General features: G+C 57.5%; 1 protein-coding gene across 2 annotated transcripts in view; it reads left to right on the top strand.

Moving 5' to 3' along the window:
- The window catches only part of NDRG1 (N-myc downstream regulated 1), a 51,788-nt gene that overhangs the window by 15,624 nt on the left and 10,909 nt on the right, over nt 1-25,255 (top strand). For both annotated transcript variants that reach the window (XM_081266323.1, XM_081266322.1), the window contains exons 3-10: nt 111-146; nt 14,144-14,249; nt 15,826-15,946; nt 18,094-18,156; nt 18,862-18,922; nt 19,793-19,879; nt 22,305-22,361; nt 24,942-25,045. In XM_081266323.1, coding sequence (XP_081122449.1) covers nt 111-146; nt 14,144-14,249; nt 15,826-15,946; nt 18,094-18,156; nt 18,862-18,922; nt 19,793-19,879; nt 22,305-22,361; nt 24,942-25,045 — 635 coding nt within the window. The remainder of the gene's footprint in view (nt 1-110; nt 147-14,143; nt 14,250-15,825; nt 15,947-18,093; nt 18,157-18,861; nt 18,923-19,792; nt 19,880-22,304; nt 22,362-24,941; nt 25,046-25,255) is intronic.

Here is a 25,255-nt window from a genome sequence, read left to right as displayed (position 1 = left end):
GGCCTTACAGAGGACGGAGGGTGGATAACAGGACATGTGTGTTCCAACATTATTTCTGTAACAAAGGACCGTAGGAAACTGACGTCCTCTCATGTGTCTTGTCTCCACAGACCATCACTGGCCTCCTGCAGGAGTTTGACGTTCAGGCAAGTACAGGGTGGGGCTCCTTCCTGCCCCCTGCCCCCTCTCCTCTCCTCTCTTTCCGCTGGTCTGAAGTGGATCTCTGTTCAAACACTGGGGGCCAGGGAAGAGGGGGAGGCGTGTCAGCCGGTCCCACACTCCACTGCTTCTCCAGGGCAGAAGCTGGCTTGAGTGCTGCTCGAAGACACAGGAGCCAGTCAGTTCCCCCAGGACCAGGTCAGGCACACAGTCGTGGGCAAACGCAGGGAGATGAGGGACCCTGTGACCTTGACTCTGGTGTCACAAGAGAAGAGGTGCCTCTGGAGAAGAGTTCGAGAAGTTCCCAGAGAGAGGGGGGACTTGCCTCAGGACAAGCGGGGGTCTTGGCGTACGTGACAGGAAAGAATTGCAGCCTGGGCCAGTTGGAGGCGTGGACGGGGCGCATCTAGCAAAGCAGGCGCACACTCCAGGGAGGAGGTGGCCGTCTTGAGAGTGAGAGGTGCGGTTTAGGGGTTCCCTGATCTTCTTTCAAGGGACACTTGGGTGGCTTGGGAAGGTAAGGAGTGATCCCAGGTGGGTTCTGGTGTCTGGGGAGTCCCGGCCGACGTGGTCTTCATTATCTGATCAGTAGATAGTGTGGAAAGTTCCTGACGCTACAGGTTCCTCAAGATACTGAGTTTCTCTTTGCTTAATTGATTGATAGGGGGTTAATTAACAGTGCACAGGTAAGTTTATCGCTTTTCCAGGAATTTGGGAGTAAGAGGCCTGGAGGGAGACAGGCTGGAGAGGTGACAGGTCTGGAGAGGTGACAGGTCTGGAGAAGTGCGCAGACTTCTGGGTGAAAATCTTGGTTTCTGTCCTTTCTCTCTGCCTCCTTCCTACCCATTTCTCACTCCTTCTGTCCTGCCTCACTAAGGGCCATCAACCTGGCCTTCTCTGGGGTGCTGACCCCAGACTAGAGCCGGCTGTGTTGTGCCCATCTTGACTCCACCTCCTCTCATAGGGCTCCCGGCTCTGAGCCTCCTGTCTCAGTGACGGCTCGCCCTCCCCATCCACCCACAGCCAGGGAACCCGCATTATCTCTGGAAGGAGCGGAAATGCAGGGCGGGTGCTGGGGGCAGTGGTTAGCGCAGGTCACTCGGGCCCTGAAGAGCTGCTCACAGTGCAAGGCCTTTGAGGGTCAGCCTGGGCTGACCACCCTGACCTCAGGCTCTCAAACCGCTGGCATGGATCGGACACCCTGCCCTCTGTGTGGTCAGTTCTTTTCTTCCAAGGACACCCTCATGGCTGTGCAGCCCCAACATCCAGAACACATGTGCCAAGCCCCACTCTGCCCCAGGCCCTGGACCTCTAGAAGATGTGGGGCCCCTTAGCACAGCAAGGGACACCCCACTGATCCCTGGTGCCCAGTAAAGTGGGACACCTGTGTCCATTGTTAGAGCAGAGGAAGCTGAAGCTCAAAGGGGTCAGGCAGCCCAGCCTGTGGTCCATAGCTGGCCCAGCACCCTGTGGGCTTTTCCCCTAAAAATGTGCTTTTGCAGTCCCCGTAAAAGAGATTGGGGCCTAAAAGTCAGGGGCCAGTCTCCTGCTGTTCAGGACTCAGGCACTTGCGTCCCTTGAGGAGTGACATGGTGGGCCGCCACTAGACGCTGTCATCTGTTCCAGTGAGTGCTTCAGCCTGGGCCCCTCCTCACTGTCAGGGGTGCCTGGGAGGAGGCTGCCCAGAGACCCCTCCTCCCCCTGCCTCATGGAGCCAGCCCTCACTGTGCCGTGGCTGTCCCAGCCTGTCCCGGCTCTGCAGCTGGTGAATGCAGGCCAGGGCTGGTTTCTCTGCACGCTGGGAACGAGGAAATGAGCCGCTCACACTGAGAGCCTGGCTAAGGTCCCTCCTCTCAGTCAGCCTGGTGCAGCTGACCCCTTCAGCTCAGTGCCCTGCAGCAAGCTTCTGGACTTTTCTGCACCTAGTTATCTTCCACCTGTGGATTATCATCATCATCATCACACACCATGATAGCCAGTGCTTTTGAGCACCTACTATGTGCCCAGGGCTGTTACAACTTGTTGTATTTGATTTCTTTAATGAAATGCACTCATTTGATCTTTGCAAGACTCTGGGTAGGGAGGTTCTGGTGTCATCCCTTACAGCTGGGGAACCTCCAGGTTACCCAGGCCGTGACCTGGAGACCTGGAGTGTGGAGCGCTCCCTCTCCCCTGGCTTGTTGGTCCTTCCTCCAGGGCTAACTCAGACCCCACTGGAATTCAGGGACACACCCACAGCTCACAGGCAAGGACACCCTCTCCAAGGTGACATGGGACCCCACCCGCCCTGTACACACAGCAGAGATCTCAGCTGAGTCTGCAGGCCATCTGAGCTTCGAGCAGAGACAATTGGAAGGCCCAGCCCACCCCCTGCAGGGGCGGGACCAGGCTCAGGGAGGGGCTCCTGGGGTCTAAGAAGGATCTGGGTCTGGGGACGGGGTCCAGACAGGACAGCATTCTCCCTCCCTCTCCTTCACCTTCCGCTGGCTCTGGCTGCTTTATTCTCTGAGCCCCGGGCCATCAGCTCCAGCTCCCTGCCATGACCTGGAATGTCATTTTGTGGCTCTTTGTGGAGCATGAGACTCAGATCTTGGTCAAGGAGGGCAGGGTCTCATGGCGGCCTCCAGTTCCACTTGTACTTAAGATCAGAAGAGTCAGTGTAGGGAAGTGAGCCACCCAGGCCACTCATCAGTGACTGGGGCAGGTTGTGCCAGATCCTGGGCCTCCCTCTCCCAGCCCCAGACATTCCTGGCAGCCTGCACAGATGCCCATGAGGTTAGCGACTGCTTCCTGTGCCTGGCATTGTACCCAGGGCTCCCGGCCGGTATCTCTGCCTCAACAGTGGCACGAGAGGTGCCATCTCGTCTTTGTTTAGGGGAAATTGAGGCCAGTGTGCTAGAACTGGAAACCATCTCCAGGTTCGCCTGCTGGGAAGCGAGCTCATGTTCTCTTGTGCCTTCCTGTGCTGAGGCCTGGCTTCCCCCGCCATCCAGAGCTTGATCCTGCCCATCGATGTCTCTCAGGACGTGGGACATGTGCAGGTGCTCACGGGGATTGGAAGGAGACAGGATCGGCCTGAGGGATTCTAGGTTTATCTCATCCAGATATTCAGAGTCCAGTAGGAGAAACTGAGGAGCGGGCAAGGGGAAGTCATTGACCCAGGGCTGCTCTAGGGCCGCTAGGAGTTGTGACATCTGATCCTGCTTCTAATCTCTTCTTTTTTTGCACCCATGACCCAGGGCAGTTAGAGCTGTAGAAATTGCAGCAGCCAGCTCCCGAAGCCCTAGATGATCTACGAGGTCTGTGGACTGTGCAGAGCTTAGATGGGTAGCCCCAGGGGCCATCTGATCATCCAGGGCCAGGCTGGGCCTCCCCAGCCTCTGTCTGATAGGAGCCACCCTATGTCCTCTGTCACAGAGTGTGCCTTGCAGCTGGGTGTGTCTTCCTTGTGCTGTGGTTGTCTATCCTCCTGAGGGTCCAGGCGGCGACACAGGGCTAGGAGAAGTGGACTGAAAGCCCCAGGGACCCAGGCATGTTGCTTCACTTCCCTCCAGCCTCAGTTTCCCAATCTGAGAAGTGGGAAGCCACTCTAGCCTTGCTGAAGTGGCAGTCCGGGGGACGGTGGTGTGACTTCCACATGAGTGCCATTGGGAACACAACACTCCTCCCTACCCACTACTATGGGTTTCCCCGGTTGTTTTATTGTGGCAAATTACACGGAAATGTGTCCTCTTAATCATCCTTAAGCATACAGGGCAGTGGCTTGCAGTATCTCACGGGGAAGGCCATCACCACTATTCATCTCGAGGGCTTTTCACCATGTGGAGCTGAAACTCTGCACCCATCAATCAAGGACACCTGTTCCCTGCCCAGCCCCTGGCAGCCACTTCGAAGCAGCTCCTGCAGATGGCACCGTGCAGTGCTCATCTTTGGAGACTGGCTTGTTTCACTCAGCCCGTGTCCTCGAGGTCACCCCTGTGGTAAAGTGTCATAACGTCCTTCCTTTATGAGGCCCTGCGTCCTCGCTTATTGCTTATCTAGTCGTCCATTTCTAGACGAGTGGGTGGCTTCCACCTCTGGCTCTGGGTGTGGACCCAGGTGTGCAATTACCTATTCTAGACTCTGCTTTCAGTCCTTTGTAACTAGAAGTAGGATTGCTGGAACATGGTTACTGCAGCTTTTTAAAACCCTGCAATACAAGTGACAGGAAGACTCCAGGAGAGTGAGGGAAGCCCTGGGCCCAGTCTGGCCTAGGAGGCGTGGTCTTCCTGGTGCTGGGAAGGCCTTCTTGCTGTGCCGCTCAGTAGCTTGGGAAGCACTTGATCTGTTTCTCCCTGCAGTCTGGGGAAGCTGGCAGAGCAGAGCAGGCTGACCTGACGGTGGCTCAAGGTGTGGGGGGCAAAGAAACTATACCCTCAGGACACTGGGGACGTGGGGGCCCAGGAGGAGCCTTCTGAAGGGGCTGACTGGTCAGGAAGGGATTTGCAGGCCTCCTGCCCCAGGCCTGGGCTGGCCTCTTGGTTCATCCTGCCCTCTCCCCGAGGGCGGGGCATCTTCCTGTTGTCATCCTTCCTTCCCTTCACCAACGCCCACTTTGTGACTGGTCTCAGGTGCTGAGGATACAGTGGAGATGTACCTGGCAGCACCCTTGTTATCAGGAACTGAAATTCTAGAATAGCTCCACGTTCATGAGTGCAGAACGTGTGAGGCCTAGTCCGGGTGTTCCCTGTGCTGAGCTCCTCAGGCCCTGATGGAGAGCCTCAGCCACCCAGCTGGGAGGGGAGGGCTGGGTTTCACCTCCAGCACGTGCTTGAGACCCGTGCTCCGAGTCCCCTCGGCAGAGACAAGCACACTAAGCTCAGCGAAGCAACAGGGCAGCTTCAGCCCCAGAGGCTGCTTGAGACAATCTGCCGCTGACCCCCAGCCAGGAGGTGGGAGAGAGCAGGCGGGCACTGTCTTAGGCCAGGGCCAGGGGTGGGCAGCAGAGCTTTTTGAGAGGTGACATTGAACTGAGACCTGAGGGTAGATGGACCCAGTCATGCGACAGGAGCTTAGATCATTGCAGGCTGGGCTCCTCTGGCCTGAATTCCGAACCTTCCAAGGACAAAGAGGGGTTAACTTTTGAGCTGCTAATAGGCTCCATCTCACCAATGAATCACAATATTTGAGCTGAATCCAAGCTTGAGTGACACTTAATGAAGATTATTATAAGAAGATATTGGGATACACTGATCTTATCTGGCTGTGGCTCACAGACCTAGTTGACTGGTGATGTTGATGAAGGTCTAGCCCAGATTTTCAGAGGGTGTTCATGAACACCGAGTCTCCACTCTCCGGTACAAGGTCAGTGTAGGGTTTCCTTCACTAGGGACCATTCAGTGTCACCAGCAATGCCTGCTGGCCCGATGAGATACTGCCCACAGGGTTGGGAGCTGAGGGTGATGGAGCAGGGTCATGGTGCCTGGGAAGTGTTTCTGCCCAGGGACTGGCCAGCTGGTTCTGACCTCAGCATTCACACAGGGGCCCCAGATGGGCACCTATCTGCCCTGGCCTTCGGTGTCCTCTGACTGGCCGACTGTGCCCAGGGCTTGCCTCACTCTCTTATGTAGACCCTGGGACATGTCCTGTCATCCCCCGTTTACCGGGGAGGAAACCGAGGCTTTCCCGTGGCCAGCAGCGAGGGGGCCCTGCTGATGCCAGCTGTCTGAGCCAGGACTGGTCTCTGGCCCCTGGGACCTCACTGTGGTCCCAGACCTGGGAGGGCCAGCCAGCCCGCAGGACTTGATGCCCACTGCCCTCTGCAGTTTCTTTTTGGACATCTGGAGTATCATTGGTCTTACGTTTAATGCGTCAAGGATTCCAATCGCTGCTCCCTAGTGGCCAATTGCATGTATCTCTGTATCACGATGGACACCCTGTCTCTCTGGCCAGGTCCCTGGGGCTGGAGACTAAGGACTGTACCTGCTTTCATCCCTAGCAGCAGTCCAGGTCATTGCTTGACAAACAGCTGGTTTCAGCATTTGAGCTATCACGGCAGACTCCCTGTCCTTCCCTTTCAGCTTTTAAATGTTTCTGTGAGTCAAAACACACACCCTGTAGGCCGGAGCTCAGCCGAGAGAAGCTGCTGACTGTGTGCTGCTCATCTTGACAGCCCGTTCAAGAGACAGCATGGGTGCCAGAGGAGATGGCCCGTGGCCTTCTCTCCCCTTGGCTAGCATCTCCTTAGGGGGTCTGTTGGTCTGGGACTTGTCCCAGGGCAGATTGGTCGGTGGTGCATGTGAGGTTCTTCCAGCTGCTGCCGACCCTGCATCCTATTCTGGAGCCCTCCTGTACCCGGGAGGCCGCTGGCCTGAGGCGCCACACTCTAGGAAGGATGTGTCTGATCCGGTCTGCTGAGAAGGCTCTGGCCTCAGGGTCTAGGCAGTTGTGTTTACAGGTCTGATGAGGGGAAGGTTGGGGTATTTGCGGCTCTGATTTATTTTCTTTGGCTAGAATTCCATGACCCAGACCATCAGAACTGACAGGTGCCTTTGAGATGGTCCAGCTCTAGCCCTTTTGCTCCAGAGGAGGATCTCATCTGGATCACCTCATCTCTAGGCTTCCTGGACAGGGTGGGAGGTATTGTCCTCCTTTGAGAGTGCAGGTTGGAGATGTGCGGGGAACTTGCCATGTGATTACCCTAAATTTAGGTCCAGCAGACTCCTGAAAGTGTAGCCTCATGGAAGTGGAGGGTGATGGCTCTTGGGCATGAACTGCACCCCAGAAACAGTGCTGGGGCTCCACCAGGCCCTCTCAGCTGGCCCCTGCAGCAGCCTTGTAAGGGAGTTATTGCATCCCACAATATAAGTGCCAGGAGGACTTAAGGGATCTGCCCCGTATCACACCGTGAGGAGACAGATGGCGGAACGCTCAGCCCCAGGCCTGAGCAGAGTCGTACAGTGAGTTTCTGGGAAGGAGCGGCAGAGCTGCCTGCATTACCCACAACTCTCCCCCACAGGCGGAGTGACTCCCTGTGGCGCCCCGGGCGCCTTTTCTGTTGGATTTGCTCTTTCCAGTTCTTTCCACCTGCATCTTGCCTTACTCAGATGGATTGGTTTGATTTGGTTTCCATGGGAATCGTGTTTGTGTGCTCACCAGGACTCTCTGGGAAATGAGCTGATGCTCCCCACAGGGCCTGGTGCGGGGAGAGGGGCGGGGGCAGCACAGCTGGTGGGCAGGTCTCCCAGGTCTGGGTCCAGGAAGTATGGTCCCTGTGGGGGGCTGGTTCTTCCCCCTCCCCTGGACACCCATCAGCTTGCAGGGAAAGCGGAAACAGTGGATCTTGTGCTGACCCCGTTCTGTGCACACAGTTCCTTCTTGTTTGCCCCCTAAGTGAAGGTGTGCAGATTGAGACAGAAGCTTGGAAATCCCAACCCACCCATTCCCTGTCCCCCGCCCCCGCAGCGCCCCACTTCCTGGCAAAGCCTCCAGGTTGTGCAGCAAACCCGGGTGACAGATGGCTGAAGCTCTCATCTGGATCAACGTAAAATGAGGCTTTGAGAAATAAACACGGGCTGCCGCTTCTCCCCCCTGCTGTGGGTTCCCTGGATGCCCTCCTGCCGGAATGGAAGGGCGCCTTGGTCACCAGGTGCCTGGGTGGACTCAGAGCTGGGTCATCGAGGTCTGTCCAGGCTCTGACACACTGACCAGTGTGTCATCCTGAGTGTAGCTCCTGTGCTTTCCTTTATAGTGTGGCTGCTAAATCCCCGAGGAGCATCATATCCATGCTCCAGGTAGGAAGAAGGTGGAGGGGCAAGAGGAAAAAAGTTCCAAGGTTGATCCTTAAAACAAAGAAACAAACCTCTCCTTGAAGCCCCAGCCAGTTCTGCTGACATTTTATTGGCCCAAACTGGGCCTTCTGACCATCTTGTCTCCAGGTGCAGTGGTCAGAGGGGTGTCCAGACCCAGCTGCGCCTGACCACTTGCTGAGCCTCCCTGGGGTCTGCTTTCAAATCCTTTAACCGAGGGAGGGCGTCTGCCTCGGAGGGTCTTGAGCACTAACCCTCATGGCCTTTCACTCGGCCTGGGCCTGGGCCTCCTACCCCATGGCGTTGGTCCCCTTTCTCTTTTCCCTTGTCCCAGAAAGATTTTGCTGCTGGTTCTTTTTTCCTCAGGGAGTGGAGGTCTGCAGGGTGGGTCCCAGCTGTATGTGGTGACCCCAGGCGATGCCCTTCTGCTCTCAGCAGCCTGCTGCCCTGCACTGCCCACTGGGGGGACCTTGTTAGAGAGCTTCGGGCCCAGCCTCCTGAGGCTTCCTGTGCTCCCGTGTCCCCATGGGCCTGCGCAGCCTGCAGGGGCCAGATGTGGCTGTGGGAGCCTGCCTTGAACATTTGCATGTGCCCTGGCACCCACCTGCAGCCTCAGCGGCTGTCTGAAGGCTGCCCTGGCAGTGTGGGGCCAGACCTGAGTGGGTGGCTGTCCTCTGCCAATGCTGTTGAGGTCCTCCCCTGCTCCCCGGCTCCTCCCTGGGCCTCCTTCCTAGGAGTGCCCACCTCTCCTCACTGTGGACTCAGGAAGAGCTGGGAAGATGGGGAGGGCGTACTAGTTTATAAAAGGTGGTGGGGTAAGTTCCCCGCACTCTCTGCAGCCCTGTGATGGGCCTGGACTCCAGGCAGGTCTGACGGGCCACCGTCGGCTTTCCTGGCCTGTCTTTCCATAGGCACCTCCCACTCTGGCCACACTGTGGCCCCAAAGCTTGATTGGCAGGGGAAGGGTGACCCCACGCACCCTCTGACTGACAGCCTGGGTAAGCTGTCATCCTCTTAGAGCATCTGCCTGGGCCCGCTGAGAGGAGGGGATGATGGAGGGTGTGGCTGCTGGTCTCCACAGCCCCGGATAGTCCAGCCACTTGACCTTGCCCGTCATGGTAGTCATCTCTAGAACAGCTGTCTGTGATGACTGAAGAGGAGGGTGACACTGTGACACAGTGTCTAGGTCCCAGCGGTGGTTTGAGTCCTGGGAACAGCTCTGGGGAGCAGGCAGGCTCCTTACTGACCTCCGTTTACAGTTCAGGGAAGAAATTCTCAGAGGAAGTCCATAATTTGGCCTAGGGCACGTGGTGGATGTGTCGTTAGGGTTAATGTCACTCAATAAGCAGTGACCTCACCAGGAAATGTTTGCTGTACTTGCTGACACCTGGAAGGCCTAGTCCAGCCTGCCGTGAATGTTACCCGCCCAGGTTCCTCCCTCTTCTGTCACCCTGATTGTAGCTCCTGTCTTTCCTTTAGAGTGTGGCTGCTAAGTCCCCAGCATCTTATCCATGCTCCAGGTAGGAAGCAGGTGGAGGGGCAAGAGGAAAGTTCCAAGGTTGGAACTTAAACGAACACAGCTCTCCACGAAGCTCCAGCAAGTTCTGCTGACATGGTCTTGGCCAGCTGAGCCTCTGACCATCTTCTGATGCCAGGGAATGGGGAAGGGAATTTTATCAGGCACAAACTGTTGGGCCCACAATTGGAATTCTGTTGTCAAAAAGAAGGGTTCGGCTGTTTGGGATGACCACAGCAAGAGTCGGTCGTGGGTCGAGGCGCTCCCTCGCCAGGAGAGACGAGATCTTCAGGGTAGGAGTGGGGGGCCTTTCCCCACTCAGCAGCTTCTAGGCAGTGTAGACCACAGCAGCAGGTGCCGTGCTTACTACTTGCTGGCTCAGGCAGTGTAGATGGCGTCAGTCCCCAAGTGTCCCTCGGGGGGTTGACAGTGCCCCCAGGAGGCAGCTGCTGGGGAGTCAGTGCCAGAGAAGGGAACAAGGGGGCATGGCGTGTGTGGCGTGGGGTGGGAAGGGCCTCTCCTGAAGGCCAGTCCCTCCTGAGCCCCTCCCACCATCACGCACCTGCCCACAGACACATGCACCTGCTGCCAGTGGCACCTGCAGCTTTAGCAGAGCACAAGAGAGTGTTATCGCTCCATCCTGTGCTGCGTGGACTTCCAGCACCAGGAAATCCACACAGGGCTGGAGTAGATAAATGTGGGGAGCCTGCTTGTGGCCCTTTTTAGCGAGTCCACTGTGGATTGCGTGTCAGGCCTTCCAGAACCCCTTCTTCACGTAACAGCTGGTGCTCTGCGCAAAACAGGGATGTAAAGAGAGCAGGCTTTGAACTTGGACTGTCCAAATCCAAGTGGGGCTCAAGGCCCTCCTCACCACTCCTGCTGTGCAACCTTAGACAAGTTCCTCTGCCTCTCTCAGCCTCAGTTTCCTCATCTGCGCAGAACAGATAGCTGTTCCCTGATGGGTCTCTGGGGATTTGCTGAGCAAGCACATGTAGGATGCTCAGGCAGGGCCTGGGGTGAGGAGCCTTGGCTGAGAAGGTCCTTACCACCACCACCATCGCCACCACCTGCACCTCCAGAGAGTAGCCCTCTAGGGTCTTGCTGATCAGTGAATGAAAGACCAGGGTGGCCTGGCTTTTGTCTCGTACCTTCCCAGCTGGTGAGGCCCCTTGAGCAGGGATTGTGCAGTCTGCCTCTGAGCTGCAGGGCAGCTGAGGATCGGTTCTGGTTGGTGGAGGAGGGGGTGTGTGTTCCCACTATTGTCCCAGCCAGGGGTGCCTTCCAGGGAGCCGGAGCCAGGTGTTCCCCCATCAGGCTGGAGGACATGCAGAGCGTCGTCCTGCGGTTGTGGCCGCCGGTTTCTGGTGGCGGCTTGGGTTTCTGGTGCCTCGTGTCGGTGAGATCGTGGGAGATACGACAAGTTCCTCCGTGCAGGACAGTGGGTGATTGATCCCCACAGGGACAGGAAGACAGAGCGTTCCTTTGGGACTGAAGAGGACAATGGTGTGTGTTTGTGGCTATTTTCATTCTCCCATTCAGTCTCAGACGCAGTCTTCCTGGTTTTGGCTGATGGAGAGCGTGCGCCAGGGCTGGCTCAGAACCGCCTGAGCACAGTGCGTAACGTGGGGCACAGGCTCTGGCGCCCAGGCACCCCAGCACCCACCTCTCTTCCTCCTCCTCCTTTATGTGTGGGCTGGTGGACCTGGACCTTGCCAGGGATGATGGGGGCCAGCAGACCCTTGGCACAAGGACACAGGACCCTGCAGATAAAGGCCCTAACCTTGGTTCTTCCTCTGCAAGCTGGTGACCTTGGGGAAGTCCCCTAGGTTTCTCCACCCATAGAATTGGTCTGCAGGTGTTCCTGCAGCTGTGTGTCAGGTACTCTTCCCTAGAGCCACCTGTGACCAGAGGTAGCCTGCACCTTGTGCCCCAATGTCACTTCCACTTCCGGAGCCCCAGGCCTTTGTCCTTCCTAAGAGGCCAACCATGACGAACGCCTCTTCCTCCAGGACCTGCTCAGGCACAAGGTCGGGCAGGCTGAGGCAGTGGCCATGGCGATGGCCTCTTGTGCTCCTTGGTGAGGGTGAGCCAGGTGGGCTGTGCAGCCGCTCCCTGGTCCTGGGTGTCCAGAAGGACTTGATGAGTGTGTGGCAGTTTGGAGAGGCGCTGGAGAGTGGATCCAGAGGGGACTGGTGCCCCGTGGAGGATGCACAGGGATACTGCGGACATTACCCAGGGCTCCAGAGGCTCTGCCAGCGGACACTGAGCCCCTCTGCATGCAGATGGCTGTGCCAGGCCTGAATGTGGACCAGCAATAGGGCCAGCTGGCCTTTCCCCCTGTGACTGATGGGTAGGCCCTTCCAGTTAAGGTTGGTAATTAGTAAGATCACCAAAGAACGAGTCCAAATCTGCTCCCACCCCCACCCTGGGGGCTGCCCCGGACAGTCTAACCAGTGGGCTAGGTGTCCCAGCTCTGCCACCCTATCTCAACTCTGTGCTGCATGTGCCAAGGACCCCCTTTCCTCTGGGGGTTGTCCTACTCCGCGTGGTGGTCTCCACCTTTAGGAGCCCAGGTGGAGAGGCGAGGACCTCAAGGCCCAGAGCGACGGGCAGGGTGGAATGCAGACTTGGACCCGGAGGTCTGCAGGCGTAGGGGACCGTGCGGCTTGGCCTATTTTTAGAAGGAGCCATGTGGGTCAGGCTGGAAGACAATAAAGAATGTGGCCCCATAATAAGCCATTGTTCCCATGATGGCTTCAGGGCCCACAGATGATCTGTGGCCCCACTGGGCTGGGCCGTTGCTACCAGGCCATGGATTTTTCCAGCGCTTGTTATGGGCAGGAAAGAAGTGCTGGGCCCTGATGAAACAGGAAGGGGACAGGAAGACGGAGACGTCTGGTATCCAGTGACTTATTTGGGGGGTGATAAGGCAGATGGCCAAGCGGACCCTGTCCTGGTGGGCCTGGGCACTACCAGGGAGCTGGGCCTTCTCTGTCCTGGGCCTGTGTGGGCACCCTCTCCTGGCAGGCCCTCTGCATCCTGGGAGGGTCAGTCCCCTCCACCAGGCACCGCGGTGGCCCCAGGCTGGCTGGCTTTGCTTCTGTGAGATGATTGCTGGGAGTCCCTGCATCCCTCTGCCTGGGATGGGGACAGGATTTTCATGTTTTGGTTAAAGTAATACCGAGCTTCCATCCTCCTGAGGGGGGCCTGGGGGTCCATTCCCCGGTTGGGGAACTACTGGCTTTATGGATTCCAGCCTTTCCGGCTCTTTCCACAGCCCCCTGGGGGCCACAGTCCTCTTCTTCAGCTCCCGTGACCCAGGTACCTGCCATCCTGGGACCCCACCACCTCCTGTAGCTTGTGAGTTCTTATCTACTTTAAGGACTGAGGGAGCCTGGCGTATTGGCTGGCTGCAGTTGAACCGGCTTCAGTCTCACTGGGAGCCTCAAGGTGTGATCCACCCCAGCCTGTGTAGACAGTGGTGTGGCGGGGTCTCCGGGCCTCAAGGGACAGCATATGCACAGCGCCACCTGCTGTATGCTGTGCGTCTCCACCATCCCCAGGAGCGGGGACCGACGGCCTTCCAGGTTACCAGTGGGGTCCAGGTGCCCAAGCTGAGAGGGCTCCTAGGGGGTGGCCCACCAGCCCTTCCTGTCTCACAGGAGGCTGTGAACTCTGGGCTTCCTCTTTCCACAACCAGGCAGTGACTGACGTAGGTCCCATCTTGGTGGCTGGCTTTAGTACAAGGACAGTGGGGCCACTGGGGGAGGTGGCTTGAGCAAGCAGTCGGGGGAACTGCCCGGGAGAGGAGCCACCTGACTCTGTGAGGCTGGGGGAGAAGAGGAGGAGGAGGGACATGGTATCATTCAAGACTCTTGGTCCAGCCCAAATGGCTTATGTGGGGCTGGAAGTTGTGGTCCACTTAGCCATTCCAGGTGGTAGACAGCAATGCTGAGAGCTCTTTCATCTTTGCCTTGTCTGGTCTGCCTGAGTTTTCCTCAGGCAGGCCCTCACCCTCATGGTAACAATATGGCTGCTGTAGATCCAGCCCTCCTAGCCTTGCTCTGTCCAGTCCCATCCACTTCTGCAGTAGTTGGCTCTGATCTGCCTCACCCAGCTCGTATCCTTGCAACCAACAGGGAGGTGGAGTTCAGGAATCGGCTTTGGACTGTGAAACGGGGCAGGAGTGAGCATCACAGACCTCCTGGGGGGAGAATGGGGTGAATTCCCAAGGAAACTGGAGGCTGAGCTGGGAAATGGGAAGAGAATTCTGGGCAACCCCAAATCATCAGACGTCCGCCACAGGGGGACTAACCTATGGGACAGGTGAGGCATGAGACGGGGTAGACAGGAAGCTCAGCTGGGATGGCCTCAGTTTTCTGGGTGGAGAAAACAAAGTCCATTGCAGAGAAGGCCACGGGACGGCCCTTCCCCTGCCTTTTGTGCAGTTAACAACGGTGGGCACCGGACTCCTTCCTGTGCCTCCACCTGGAGCTCTCCTCCCCTTCCTCCCTCCCTCTCTCTTCTCTGGGTGTGGTTTCTAGCCAGAAAAATCTGCTGCCTGAAACTCAAGGCTCTGGGGCCACAGGAGAGGGGTGCTCAGAGCCTCCTCCGACACAGTGGGAGGCACGCTGGCTCCCTGACCCCACGTGACCGGCCTCTGTCTGCTGTCTCTCCTCAGGAGCAGGACATCGAGACGTTACATGGCTCCCTGCACGTCACGCTGTGTGGAACCCCCAAGGGAAACCGGCCCGTCATCCTCACATACCACGACATTGGCATGAACCGTAAGTTCCGAGGATCCCGGTTCCCTGGTTGAGTGGTCACTGGCCATCTGGTCCCCCAGGAAGGGCTGCAGCTGGCTGTTTCCTCTTGGGGGACTTCTTGGAACTGTTTACACTGGGAAGCCCTGCATGCACTCTGGTGGGGCTTGGCACTGTCCTCATACAGGAGCACAGGGGCCCTCTGCTGCCTGTATCAGGGCTTCATTCTTTTATTGCTGGGTAATGTTCCACTGAATGGACGTGCCACATTGGTTTCTCTGCCCTCCAGTTGTTGGACACGGGGCCCTTTCTGCTTTGGGCTGTGGTGGACAGTGCTGCTCTGAAGGCTTAGACCTTGAATTCTTTACATGACCAGATAGTGTTACCGTGTGGGTGGCCAATTTTTCATAGAGGGGTAAAATAGGAGCTAGCCCCTGTTACCTGATTTGGAACAGGGGTGAGTTTCTGCGGTGAGTCAGAAGGCGCCATCTGAGCTGGAGTGTGCAGGAGGGTGCTCTTTGGGGGTGGAGAACTGCCTCCTTTCCACCTTTTCCTACAGCTTGTGAGCCTTCGGGGCGGGGATGAGGTCAGCTGCTGGAAGCCAGGTTGCCCTTCACGTTCCCTGTACTTCCCCATCTGTCCCTCGTGTCCATCACGTACCAGGTCCCACGCCAGGTCCTTTTGGAGACCTCACCTTGTTTCATTGGTCTCTGAGAAGGCAGCGCACTTGTGTCAGATCTGCTGCTCCCCTGCTTAGCCCAGGGTTAGGGCAGGCTGAACGCTGTAGCAAGAGGCCCCCAGAATGGGCCTGTCTCCTCACTCCGTCACAGTTGAGGCATTCCGTGAAACATGTCCCGTGCGTTGACTCAGGGACGTGGGGCCCTTTTAACTAGTAGCTCTGCCACCCCCTGGGTCCTCAGCAGCTCCTGCTGGCTCCTGTGACCCAGCAGGTGAAAGAGAGAAGAGAGAGAAACTCAGAGGTCTGAGCGGCAGATGTGGAGAGGAAACTGTGAGCATTGCATGCAGTTGGCCAGAACCCAGTCACATGGCAGCCTGTGGTTACAAGGGACCCTGGGAAATGTAGTCCAGCGTGTGCCCTGCAGGAAAAGGTTTGCTGGCCATCTTTGCTTCAGGACCAGGGCAGTTGGCAGCCTCGCCCTAGGCCATTTAAGTGGAGGGTCCATGCTTTATCCATTGTGCTTCTCCTTGTCTGAAGATGGTGTGTGTCCTGCTCAGTCCCCAGAGCTGAGGGCCTAGAAGACCCAGAGAGAAAGGGAGTAGGGTGGACATGAGGCCATGGCCGTGGAGGGGCAGGAGCCAGACGGAGAGCCCCTCCCAGCACCAGCAGGAGCTTAATATTCACCGCTGCATGAACAGCGGAGCTCATTGACCGTCCCCACCCCGTGCCGGCTCCCTGCCTGTGACTTACTCTTGTCTTTATCCCTAGAGGAGGGCAGAGTGGGGCAGGGAATGTCCCCGTCCTCCGTCCCCTTGCTGAGTATGAGTGAAAGTAGCAGAACAGATGTGCTTTGCCCTCTGCCACCTGACTGTTCCCTCCCCTAACTTCCTTCCCATTCCCCCTTCCCGGCATGTTCTCCAGACAAAACCTGCTACAACCCCCTCTTCAACTACGAGGACATGCAGGAGATCACCCAGCACTTTGCTGTCTGCCACGTGGACGCCCCTGGCCAGCAGGATGGTGCTCCCTCCTTCCCCGTGGGGTGAGACCAGGGGTCTGTGTGGGGTGGAGTCTGGGGGTGGGAGTGTCGAGCTGGCTTTAAAAACTTTTAATCATGATAAAATATAATATTTACTATTTTAACCATTTTTGTGGCTATATAGACCTATATCATAAAATTGACCATTTTAACAATTTTTAAGGTGACAGTTTGGTGGCATCTAGTACAGGGCAGACATTGTGCCGCGGTCCATCCATGGTCTGTCTCTAGGACTCTTTAGCCACCCCACACTGTGCCCATTAAACCCTGACCCCTGTTTCTGGCTGGGCTGGCTTCGTGCCAGGTGGGTTCACCCTGCGTGGGACCTACCTGGGAGTCAGTTTGACAGGACCAACTGGTCAAGGGGGAGGAAGACCTAGAAAGCTGAGAAGACAGAGGGTAGGCAGTGATCCCGATGCAGCGCCTCCTTGGGCCAGGCTTCAACTTGTTACTTATAAATGTCCTTTGCCCTGCATCTTTCTGGCCAGTGGTCTCTGCCTGGTGTTGTGAGCTCTGTTTTCGACACGTAGAAAGAGAGGCCTGGAGGGTTAGCCACCTGGCTCAAGGTCACGTAGCTGGGGTGAGGGGGTCTGCTGAGACCTACGTCCTTGGCACATGTGACTGCCTTGTTCCAGGGCGCTGGCCCTGCCCAGCCCTCCTGAGGTCCCCTGGTGCAGCCATGCCCAGGCTTGTTGGCCCCCAAATAGCACCTGGTGTATGTCGGGGGGGGGGGGGGTTCCTTGGCTTCCAGGCTTCTAGAAAGGCCTTCTTGGCATTTACCGGCAGATGTCCTTTCTCCTTAGTGGCCAGAGTTCTTAATTATCAACCTTTAACAGAGAGGAAGGGAAGGGACACCCACTCCTTGTGGTAGGATCAGAGATAAAAATCTTTTGAAACAAAGGGACACAGTTAACTGTCAACTAGAAGACAGGCCGCTTAGGTGGGGCCAACTGTTGGAAAGACTTGGTAAAGCAGAGGCTCCCAGCTCCCCTGGGAGGTCCTAGGAGTGTGCCCACCTCCAGGGACTTGGTTCCGGGGATCTGGAGACCATCATGGAGGGTGGTTTCCCTGAGATCACTAGGTTGACTCCAGAGTGAGTGGGTGGGGCCCAGTGTGGGAGGGACCTGGCTTGTTCCTGGAGCCTGGGCGTGGGGTCTGCCAGGCCCTCTGGGTGCTGAGTCAGCCATGCAGGGTGGGGACGCCTGCTGGCTCCTGGCCCTGAAGTCCATGCCCTCACAGGATCCCATTGTCCCCCTGCTGCACCAGACCTGGGAGCAGGGAGGGAGCAGAAGCCCCTGCAGGAGGAGGCGGCTTCCCCAGGTCCCTCAGGGAGCTTCGGGCCCATGCTGAGCTGTGGCACTTGGAAGGGGCCGGATGTCTTTGCGCCCCTCTCCTCAGGCTCGCCTGGGTTCACTGGGGTTACACGTCCAGTCTTCCTGGCCGTGGCAGGACGTCTGCACACGCCGGCCCCTCCTAGACAGCATCTCTGACACTCTCCAGGCTCCCAGGGCCCTCAGGCCACTTCCCCTAGAAGCCCCTCCTGCCCACCAGAGCAGAGTGGGTCTTCCTATCTCCGTGTCCCCTCTCAGCCCTCGGGTTCCCTTTGTAGCCCGGCCATGCGTCATGCCTGCTGGTTTCCGCTGACTCACCAGCTGGGTCCTGGGCTGGGCCATGTCTGCCCAGCTCACATGGTCTCCTGTGGCCTCCTGAGAGCTGGGCGTGTGTCCGGCCTGTGTTGATAGAACTCAGCAGTGCCTGTCCCAGTTCCTGCTCCCAGAGACGGAGGCTGTGGCCGTCCAGCCCACACCGACGCTTCCTTCCAAAGCCAGAGATAGCTGTTTGTGGCCAACCGTCCACTGGTCTTGGGAGGCCAAGGGGCCTGTCACACTCAGTGACGTTTATAGTCTCCACAGCAGCAGCCTCGTAGAGTCTTTTGGGGTTAGTGAGCTGTGTGTTGTGTGGGACTCTCCCACAGGACCCGGGACAGAGGAAGCAGTTCATAAAAAGTCATCCTGACAAAATGAAAGGAGGGACTCTGGCTGGGGTAGCGAGCCTGGGGAAGCCGGGTGGGGCCTGCTCCAAGGTGGGTGAGTGGGGTGAGCCCATAGCTGCGTCCGGCTCTCACCTCCTGCCTTCCACGTCTCCCCCAGGTACATGTACCCCTCTATGGATCAACTGGCCGAGATGCTTCCTGGGGTCCTTCAGCAGTTCGGGTAAGAGCGAGAGGTCACCTCCTCCACAGTTTGCAGAGGAGGCTGGCCCAGCCTCCTCTTCTTCCCTGGCCTTGACCTGGCCTGGCCTCTGAAGTGCAGTTAGGAGTTTAAAGAAGAGGCCAGGCAGGCACCCCGGGTGCAGCCCGCTCTTCCTGACACCCTCCTCGGCCTTGCAGGACCTGAGCCTTTCTTCTTGAGCAGTTATGGCACTAATGGCAGCCCCACCCCCCATCCTGCCCTTGCCTGCTGTTCCTCTACCTAGTCTCTTCCATGGAACGTTCTGGAATGGGGCTGCCTGACCTCAGTGTCTCTGTGCAGACTCTTATTTTGCCAGTGCTCCCTTCTTTCCCGCTTGAGCCTTTCAAGTTAGGCTGATAATATCTCCTGGTTCTGGTCCAATTTGCTTTCATTCCAAATTTTAGAATCCAAAATGAAGCTCAGGAGAGGGAGGAAGCGGCACCTTTGTGGCCTTCCTGTGGATGCCAGGCCTCTCTGGGAGCCTCAGCGGCCACCCAGAACAGAGGCAGGGGCAGGTCTAGGCTGCTGGTCTCCGTGGAGTCTTAAACTTGAGGCCGTCAGGGTGCCCTCACTGCACTGAACAGACACCGAGGAGAGGGGGCTCTTAGGGACAAGGGGACTGTGTGGTGGTGCTGAGGCTCCGTCACTCTTTCCTCCTGAGACCTGACCCGTCCCTCCCGCCTGCAGGCTGAAGAGCGTCATCGGGATGGGCACAGGAGCGGGCGCCTACATCCTGACCCGCTTTGCGGTGAGTCTTGGCATTGAAGATATTACATTTGAATAAAATTCACTCAAGATTTAAGAGAGGCATTTGGAAAAGCACTGAAAAGACTAAAAGGGAAAAATAAATGCACTGTACTTCCTGTCCCCAAGGGAGCCCTGGGACAGGGCTGCCCAGCCCTCGTGTGCGGGTGACGTGTGTTCTCGCGCACAGACCCGTGGCTTTTATTTCATTGTATTTCCTTTGCTGAAACAATGCGCTGGGCACGCTCTTCCGTCCAGGGCGCATGCCTTCGTGCCCAGGACGGCCCCCTCCCGAGTTGTGCCCCATTCTCCCGTGGCAGCAGGACCTGAGCCCTTTGTATCATCATCCAACAGTTTTTTGAGGATGGCATGTACCCACTTTATTCAGTCGTAGGTGTTTTGATGCCTGATACTGGCTGTGGTTTGCAGGAGGTTGGGGATGTGGCCCGAACGCAGATGTCTGGCCATCTTGGCTCGGAGCCGGTTAATAAGAGGTCTCAAGTGGCTCCTGTGTATATACGTGTGTCCCAGGAGTAATCGAGTTGCAGATGTCTCCCTGCCTGCCTGATCTGTGTGCTGGGTAGGTTGCTGACCCCTCCAACAGCTGGGACTGAGGCCAGCGAGCCGCAGGGACCATCCCAGGCTGCCCAGTGCAGGGCTGGCCTCCTCCTGCAGCTTCCTCCTTCTGCTCTCTCGAAGGCCTGGTCTAGTTTTGCCTGGGCAGTGGCTGGTGGAGGATGGAGAGCAGCGGTCTGTCCTGGTGCCCCCCCACTGGCCCTTTCCTGGGTGCTCCTCTCAAGTGTCCGTCTGACCCCAGGTTCCTTGTATTTCAGACTGCTGGGCTGTCTGACTCACCTCGTGTCTCTAATTGCAGCTGAACAACCCCGAGATGGTGGAGGGCCTCGTCCTGATCAACGTGAACCCTTGTGCGGAAGGCTGGATGGACTGGGCGGCCTCCAAGGTGAGGCTGGGGGCCAGGGTAGGGCTGGTGGGGGCCAAGATGCAGAGGGACAGGGCCACACAGCCTCAGCCTGGCGCAGCTTTCCTCGCTGTGCTCAGAATGGCAAACACGAGCCCTGCTCTTTGTTCCTCAGAAGACTCAAGCGGACCGTGCTGTCTAAGCCAGGGGTGCCACAGGGACAGGGGTCCCCCAGCCAGCTCCATAAGCATGGCTCAATTCCTAAGTATTTGCTGGGCTCCTGTCACATGCTCGGCTTCTCTCAACTGTTGAACATCTTGATGAACCATCTTCCTGAGACGAACAAGACAAAAGCTTCTTAAGAATCCATGTATCGCTGGGTGCCGCGGCACGTGCCTGTGATCGCAGTGATTCAGGAGGCCGAGGCAGGAGGATGACAAGTTCCAGACCAGCCTCAGCATCTTAGTGACACCCTGTTTCAAAAGAGAAAAAGTAGTAGAGGGGGCTGGGAATGTCGCTCAGTGGTTACGGAACTCCTGGGTTCCATTCCTGACGTGTCTGGGAGCCGTGGCTGTGCCCCAGGTTCACCACGGTGGTTGGCTCACCCGAGTTGGGACCTGCCGTGCCCTCCTGTAGTCGACTGTCTCACCTCCCCTCACGCTCATGGTGGGGTTCTCCTAACCTTTCACAGAAGAGAAAACTGGGGTCTGAGTGGTCAAGTAAAGGTCTAGGTCACACAAGCTAGCGGCAGATCTGGGACTGGGTATAATTACTTGGACACCGAGGTCCCTGGGCCTGACCATCCCTGGGGCTGGGGCTTCTGGGCCAGAGTGGGGCACAGTCAGGCCTGAGCCACAGGACAGCTGCCTGCAGGCCAAGTGGCTTGAGCTGTCTCCGGGAGCCCTGCCCTGGCTGCTGTCCTGAGGTTCCCTGTTTATCTTTTAAAAATGATGATTGTTGTTTTTTTTTCCTTCCTTTCTTTCCCATAAAGGCCCCAGTGTCTGCCAAGGAGGGAGGGATAGTTCTGAATGAATTAGCACAAAGCCGTCAGGCTGGGGTGACCCAGCGTCTCGTGAAAGCATGTTTTTGCCAAGTTTGGGGTGGCTGTGGGGACAGGGCTCGGGGGTTGCGCGGTCCCCACCCCCCCAGTCCTCTGCTGTCCTGTGCATTTCTCCCTCAAGCCCTGCCCTACATCCTGGGTGACGTGACTTGCAGGAGTGTGGCCCATGCCCTGGTTTTTATTAGATTTTCCAGCAGAGGAAGTGACATTCTGGCTGGCCAGTTTGGCTTCTGAACAGCTGTTGTGAGCCAGGCGTGGAGGCTGGGGACACGGCCCACTGGAGCCGGAGGCACACTGTGGCCTTGCTCTGTGCACCTTGCCCTCCCGTTCAGCCCCAGCCCTGGGGAGCTGCGACCTGGGTGCGGCGGCCTGGGTCTGGCCTGCGTGTCAGGCCAGGTGCCGACTGCCTCCCGTAGCCCTGGCCGGTCTTGTGATGCACAGCACCACATCATGGGGAGGTGACAGCAGAGGCCAGCCGGGACCCTAGGGCAAGAGCTCCTCCCTCCATCAGTCCCTGCTGCTGCTGAAGTCAGCACCTTCACGGAGCCTGTTCTCCATGCTCAGTATTTACAGAGCCCCTACAGTACACATAGCATTTATGGAGTGCCTGGTGTAAGCTGGCATTCACGGAGCTCCTGCCATATGCACAGCCTGTTGCTGAGGGGAGAGAGGAAGGGTCGTCGGTGACCTCAGTCAGTTCAGAGAAAGGAAACTGACATGAGGAAGAGAGCCAGAGCGTGACACAGGAGGGACAGTCGGGGCTAAGCGGATCCTGGGGTGTGGCCCAGGAGGCTCAGTGTGTGTCCAGAAGAGGGGCGCAGGGGCTTCTTTGCTGAGAACTTGGGGAGCTTTTGGAGCAGGGGAAGCTCGGAGCCGGCTGGGTCCTAGTCAGACCCCACTTCTGTGCACGCCGAGCCCGGGGCTCTGAGGCAGGGAATGGGGGGAGGCTCGGCCACTCCGTCCGGCCACAGACTGTCTGCTCTCAGGTCCCGGCTTTGGGGGCCTCAGTTCCTGATCGGGACCTGTGGCGAGCAGCACACTATGGTGGGGAGCCTGTGGCCAAGGAAAGCCGCTTGCCTTGTGTCCAGGAGGCAACAGATAAAAGGGAGGAAGAGACCAGGGTCCCATCGTCACCTTCTAGGGCATGACCCCAGTGGCCTGAGTACCTTCCACTAGACCCCACCTTCTGAAGGCCACACCACCTCCTCGCAGCACCATGTGGGGGCCCAAACCTTGACACATGGGCCTCTGGGGACCATCCCCCTTCCAAACTCTAGGAGGGGTGTCCTCAAGACCCAAAGGCTGGGGACCCGGCAATGCCGCTCTCCCCTGGGCAGTGGGGTTCTGCTGACCTCCTCACTGCGGTGGACCCCTGGTTTCTTACACACCTGCTTTTATTCTCTGCAGATCTCTGGATGGACCCAAGCCCTGCCAGACATGGTTGTGTCCCACCTCTTTGGGAAGGTGAGTGGCGTGGCCTGGCGGACGGGTGACCCTGTGGCGTTCACCAGCTCTCTCCTGGGCCCTTCTTTCCCTCTTTAAACACAGGCCTTTTACAAACCTCTTCTGAAGGACGGTAATCAGCACGTATTTTGTTTTACAAACTTGGTGTGTGCGAACACCTGTCAAACCATCACCGAAATCAAGATAATGAACATCTCCGTCTCCCCGGGACGCTTCCTCGTGCCCTTGGTGACCCCTCCCAGGCAGCACTGCTCTGCTTCTGTCTCCCCAGGGCAGTTTGTGTCCCTGGACTTGTGGGAAGGGTGCCACACAGCGCGTGCTCCTTTCCCTGGTCTGCCTCTCTCACTCTGGTGATTAGTTAGAAATCCACCCACGCCGTTGGAGCGTCCGTGCCTCCTTCTGTCTCGGTATGAGTGGCATTCCTTTGGATGGAACAGTTTCTTTTCTGTTCACTTGTTTATGGATCTTAGGGCTCTTCTCTGTTTGGGGTTATTACAGATAAAGTCCACAGCAAACTTGTCCTGGGTTAGCTGGGTGCCGGGCTTGGCCCTAAGGGCTTTGCAAGTGTTGGCTCACAAATCTGCTCTGGAGCTCTGTGATCTCTGGGATCAATACTGTTCCATTCCCAGTCTGTGGACGAGGAAAAGCGAGACCAGAGAGGTTGAGTGACTTATGTAAGGTCCTACAGCCTGTGGTGGAGCACTGTGGTGAGGACTGGAACCCATGAGTCTGTCTCCAATGTCCATTCTTGTGATCCTGCCCTTGCTGGGCACCTGTGTTCTTGCCTGGCTCTGAGATGGGCTACTGTTTGCAGAGTTGGCTCACTGAGGGCAGAGCCAGGCCCGTGGCAGGCAGTGATCAGCCTGGCCTCTGCCTCGGGCTCTACCTCTCTCGCCGTCGCCAGGGCTGGCAGCCTGGGGTGCTGTGCTGTGTGCTCGGGTGCAAATCCAGGGTCTGGGGAAACCCTTGGTCTCCCAGCCTCGAGGTGACCTGTCTGTTTCCTGTCTGTGGCTTCCACACCACTGTCTGTCCTGGGCTAGTGCATGTGACTGTCTGGTGCCCTCCCGAGTCCAGGGCAACAGAAGATGTCCTGCCTGGGGGTTGGTGAGGCGTGTCCACCAGGTTTGGCCATCGTGTCCAGTTCCCTGTGGCTGCTGCATCCCAAGGGACTTCCAGAAACAGAAGCGCACCCTCTCCCGGTGCAGAGATGGAGGCTGAAACTCAGCGTTGGTGGGCTGCTGACCCTCCACAGACCCTGGGGAGCTTCCTCACTTCTCCTGGCTTCCAGGGGTCCCCTTCTTGCTGTGTCTGCTCACTCTGATCCCTGCCTCCATCTGCACATGGCCCAGGAGGACTCTGCCTGGCTCAACTCTCCCTCTCTGTCCTCTGCTGAGGACACTGGCCATGGATTTGGGATGATCCTTTAGTTAATTACATCTGCAAAGACCCTTTTCCTAAGTAATGCCCGCAAGTACTGGGGGATGTGGACGTCTTTGGGGGCCGCTCTTTGGCACGCTACAGCCGTCTTTTTCCTCTGTGGTTCACCCCAGTTGGAGAGGCCTTTCCTCTGCCCTGAGCATGTTAGGAATTCTTAATTCCCAGCCAGCATCTCTGGTTCCCTGAAGGTAAGGTGAGAGATGCAGCCCGGGCGTCCATCCTGACTGTACCAGGAGCTTGGAGCCCGGGAGGTCGGGCCGTGGAGTCTCCTGTTCCCCTTGCCACCCATCTGACTGCATCAGAGATCCCAGCTCGATTCCTGGAACCATTTCCTGATTTTTCTTTTAATAGCCTCTTGGCCTCCTTCCTGCTCCAGTGACTGTGAACCACTCTCAGCAGCCGGGGCTTGTTGCTGGTTTTCTTTCTTCTTCTGCCCTGCTCTGGTTGCCACTGGTCACATCAGATCCTTTCATGACAACCACAGCGCCTGTCACTGTACATACTAGAAACCAAGCAGCACATGGCCTGTTTGTCCCAAATCATGTTCCCGTTCAGAAAGCAGCCAGCGAGCGAGGCCTCAGCAGACCTCTGCCGTGTTCGGCTGTCGGCTGGGAACAAGACTCCCCCTCTTTCCAGTGACTTCCTAGTGCAGGAGATGGTTTTGATTTTTGAAGTACAAAAACTTTAACTCCCTCCAGGAGAAAAGTAATTGCTGACATTTGCATCAGATTGGCTGGTTTGCAAAGGACTTTGTGCACCCTTTGCTGGGGTCTTATGCCTGGTGAGGTAGGCAGCTCCCCCCGCCTCCAAACACACACTTTTGAGGCACCTGAGGCCCAGACAGGTTAAAGGATTTGCCCAAAAGAGGGACATTGGTGTTACCAAGCTCTCTGCCCAGGGGCCTGCCTTCAAGTTAAGACTCCCCAGCCAGGGGGTCCTGGGCTGTGCTGTGCCTTCCAGGGCTGGTCCCCTTGCTGCCTGTGGTCCTCACAACCCAGTGCTGCCCACTGCATTCCTCAGGCCCTCCTTGGGCTCCACCAGGTCTCCTGGATTCACTTTGTGCCTGAATAACCTGGAGGAGGCAGAGCCGTGCCCCGCCCAGGCTGCAGCGCCTTGAGCCTGTTTCCCTCTCTCCAAACGCAGGAGGAAATGCACAGCAATGTGGAGGTGGTCCACACCTACCGCCAGCACATCCTGAACGACATGAACCCCGGCAACCTGCACCTGTTCATCAATGCCTACAACAGGTACCGCGCCTGCCTCAGCCCCTGCCACAGGCTGGGAACCAGGGGGGCAGAGGAGGCTTGGAGTTCCCAGAGGGTGCCGGCCCTGGGTCTGAGCTCCTAGTTAACAGGGCAGGGCCTCCTGGTAAGGACACCAGGTGTGAAAGCTTGGTGAGGGTCTGAGCCTCTGACCCAGACATTTTGTCCCAAGGGAGCGTCCCTTGTCCAGGAAGA

This window comes from Spermophilus citellus (genome assembly GCF_964194105.1).
Source record: "Spermophilus citellus genome assembly, chromosome: 14".
Taxonomy (NCBI): Eukaryota; Metazoa; Chordata; class Mammalia; order Rodentia; family Sciuridae; genus Spermophilus; species Spermophilus citellus.
Note: the sequence above shows the minus strand (reverse complement) of the source record. Positions and strands in the feature narration are given on the sequence as shown.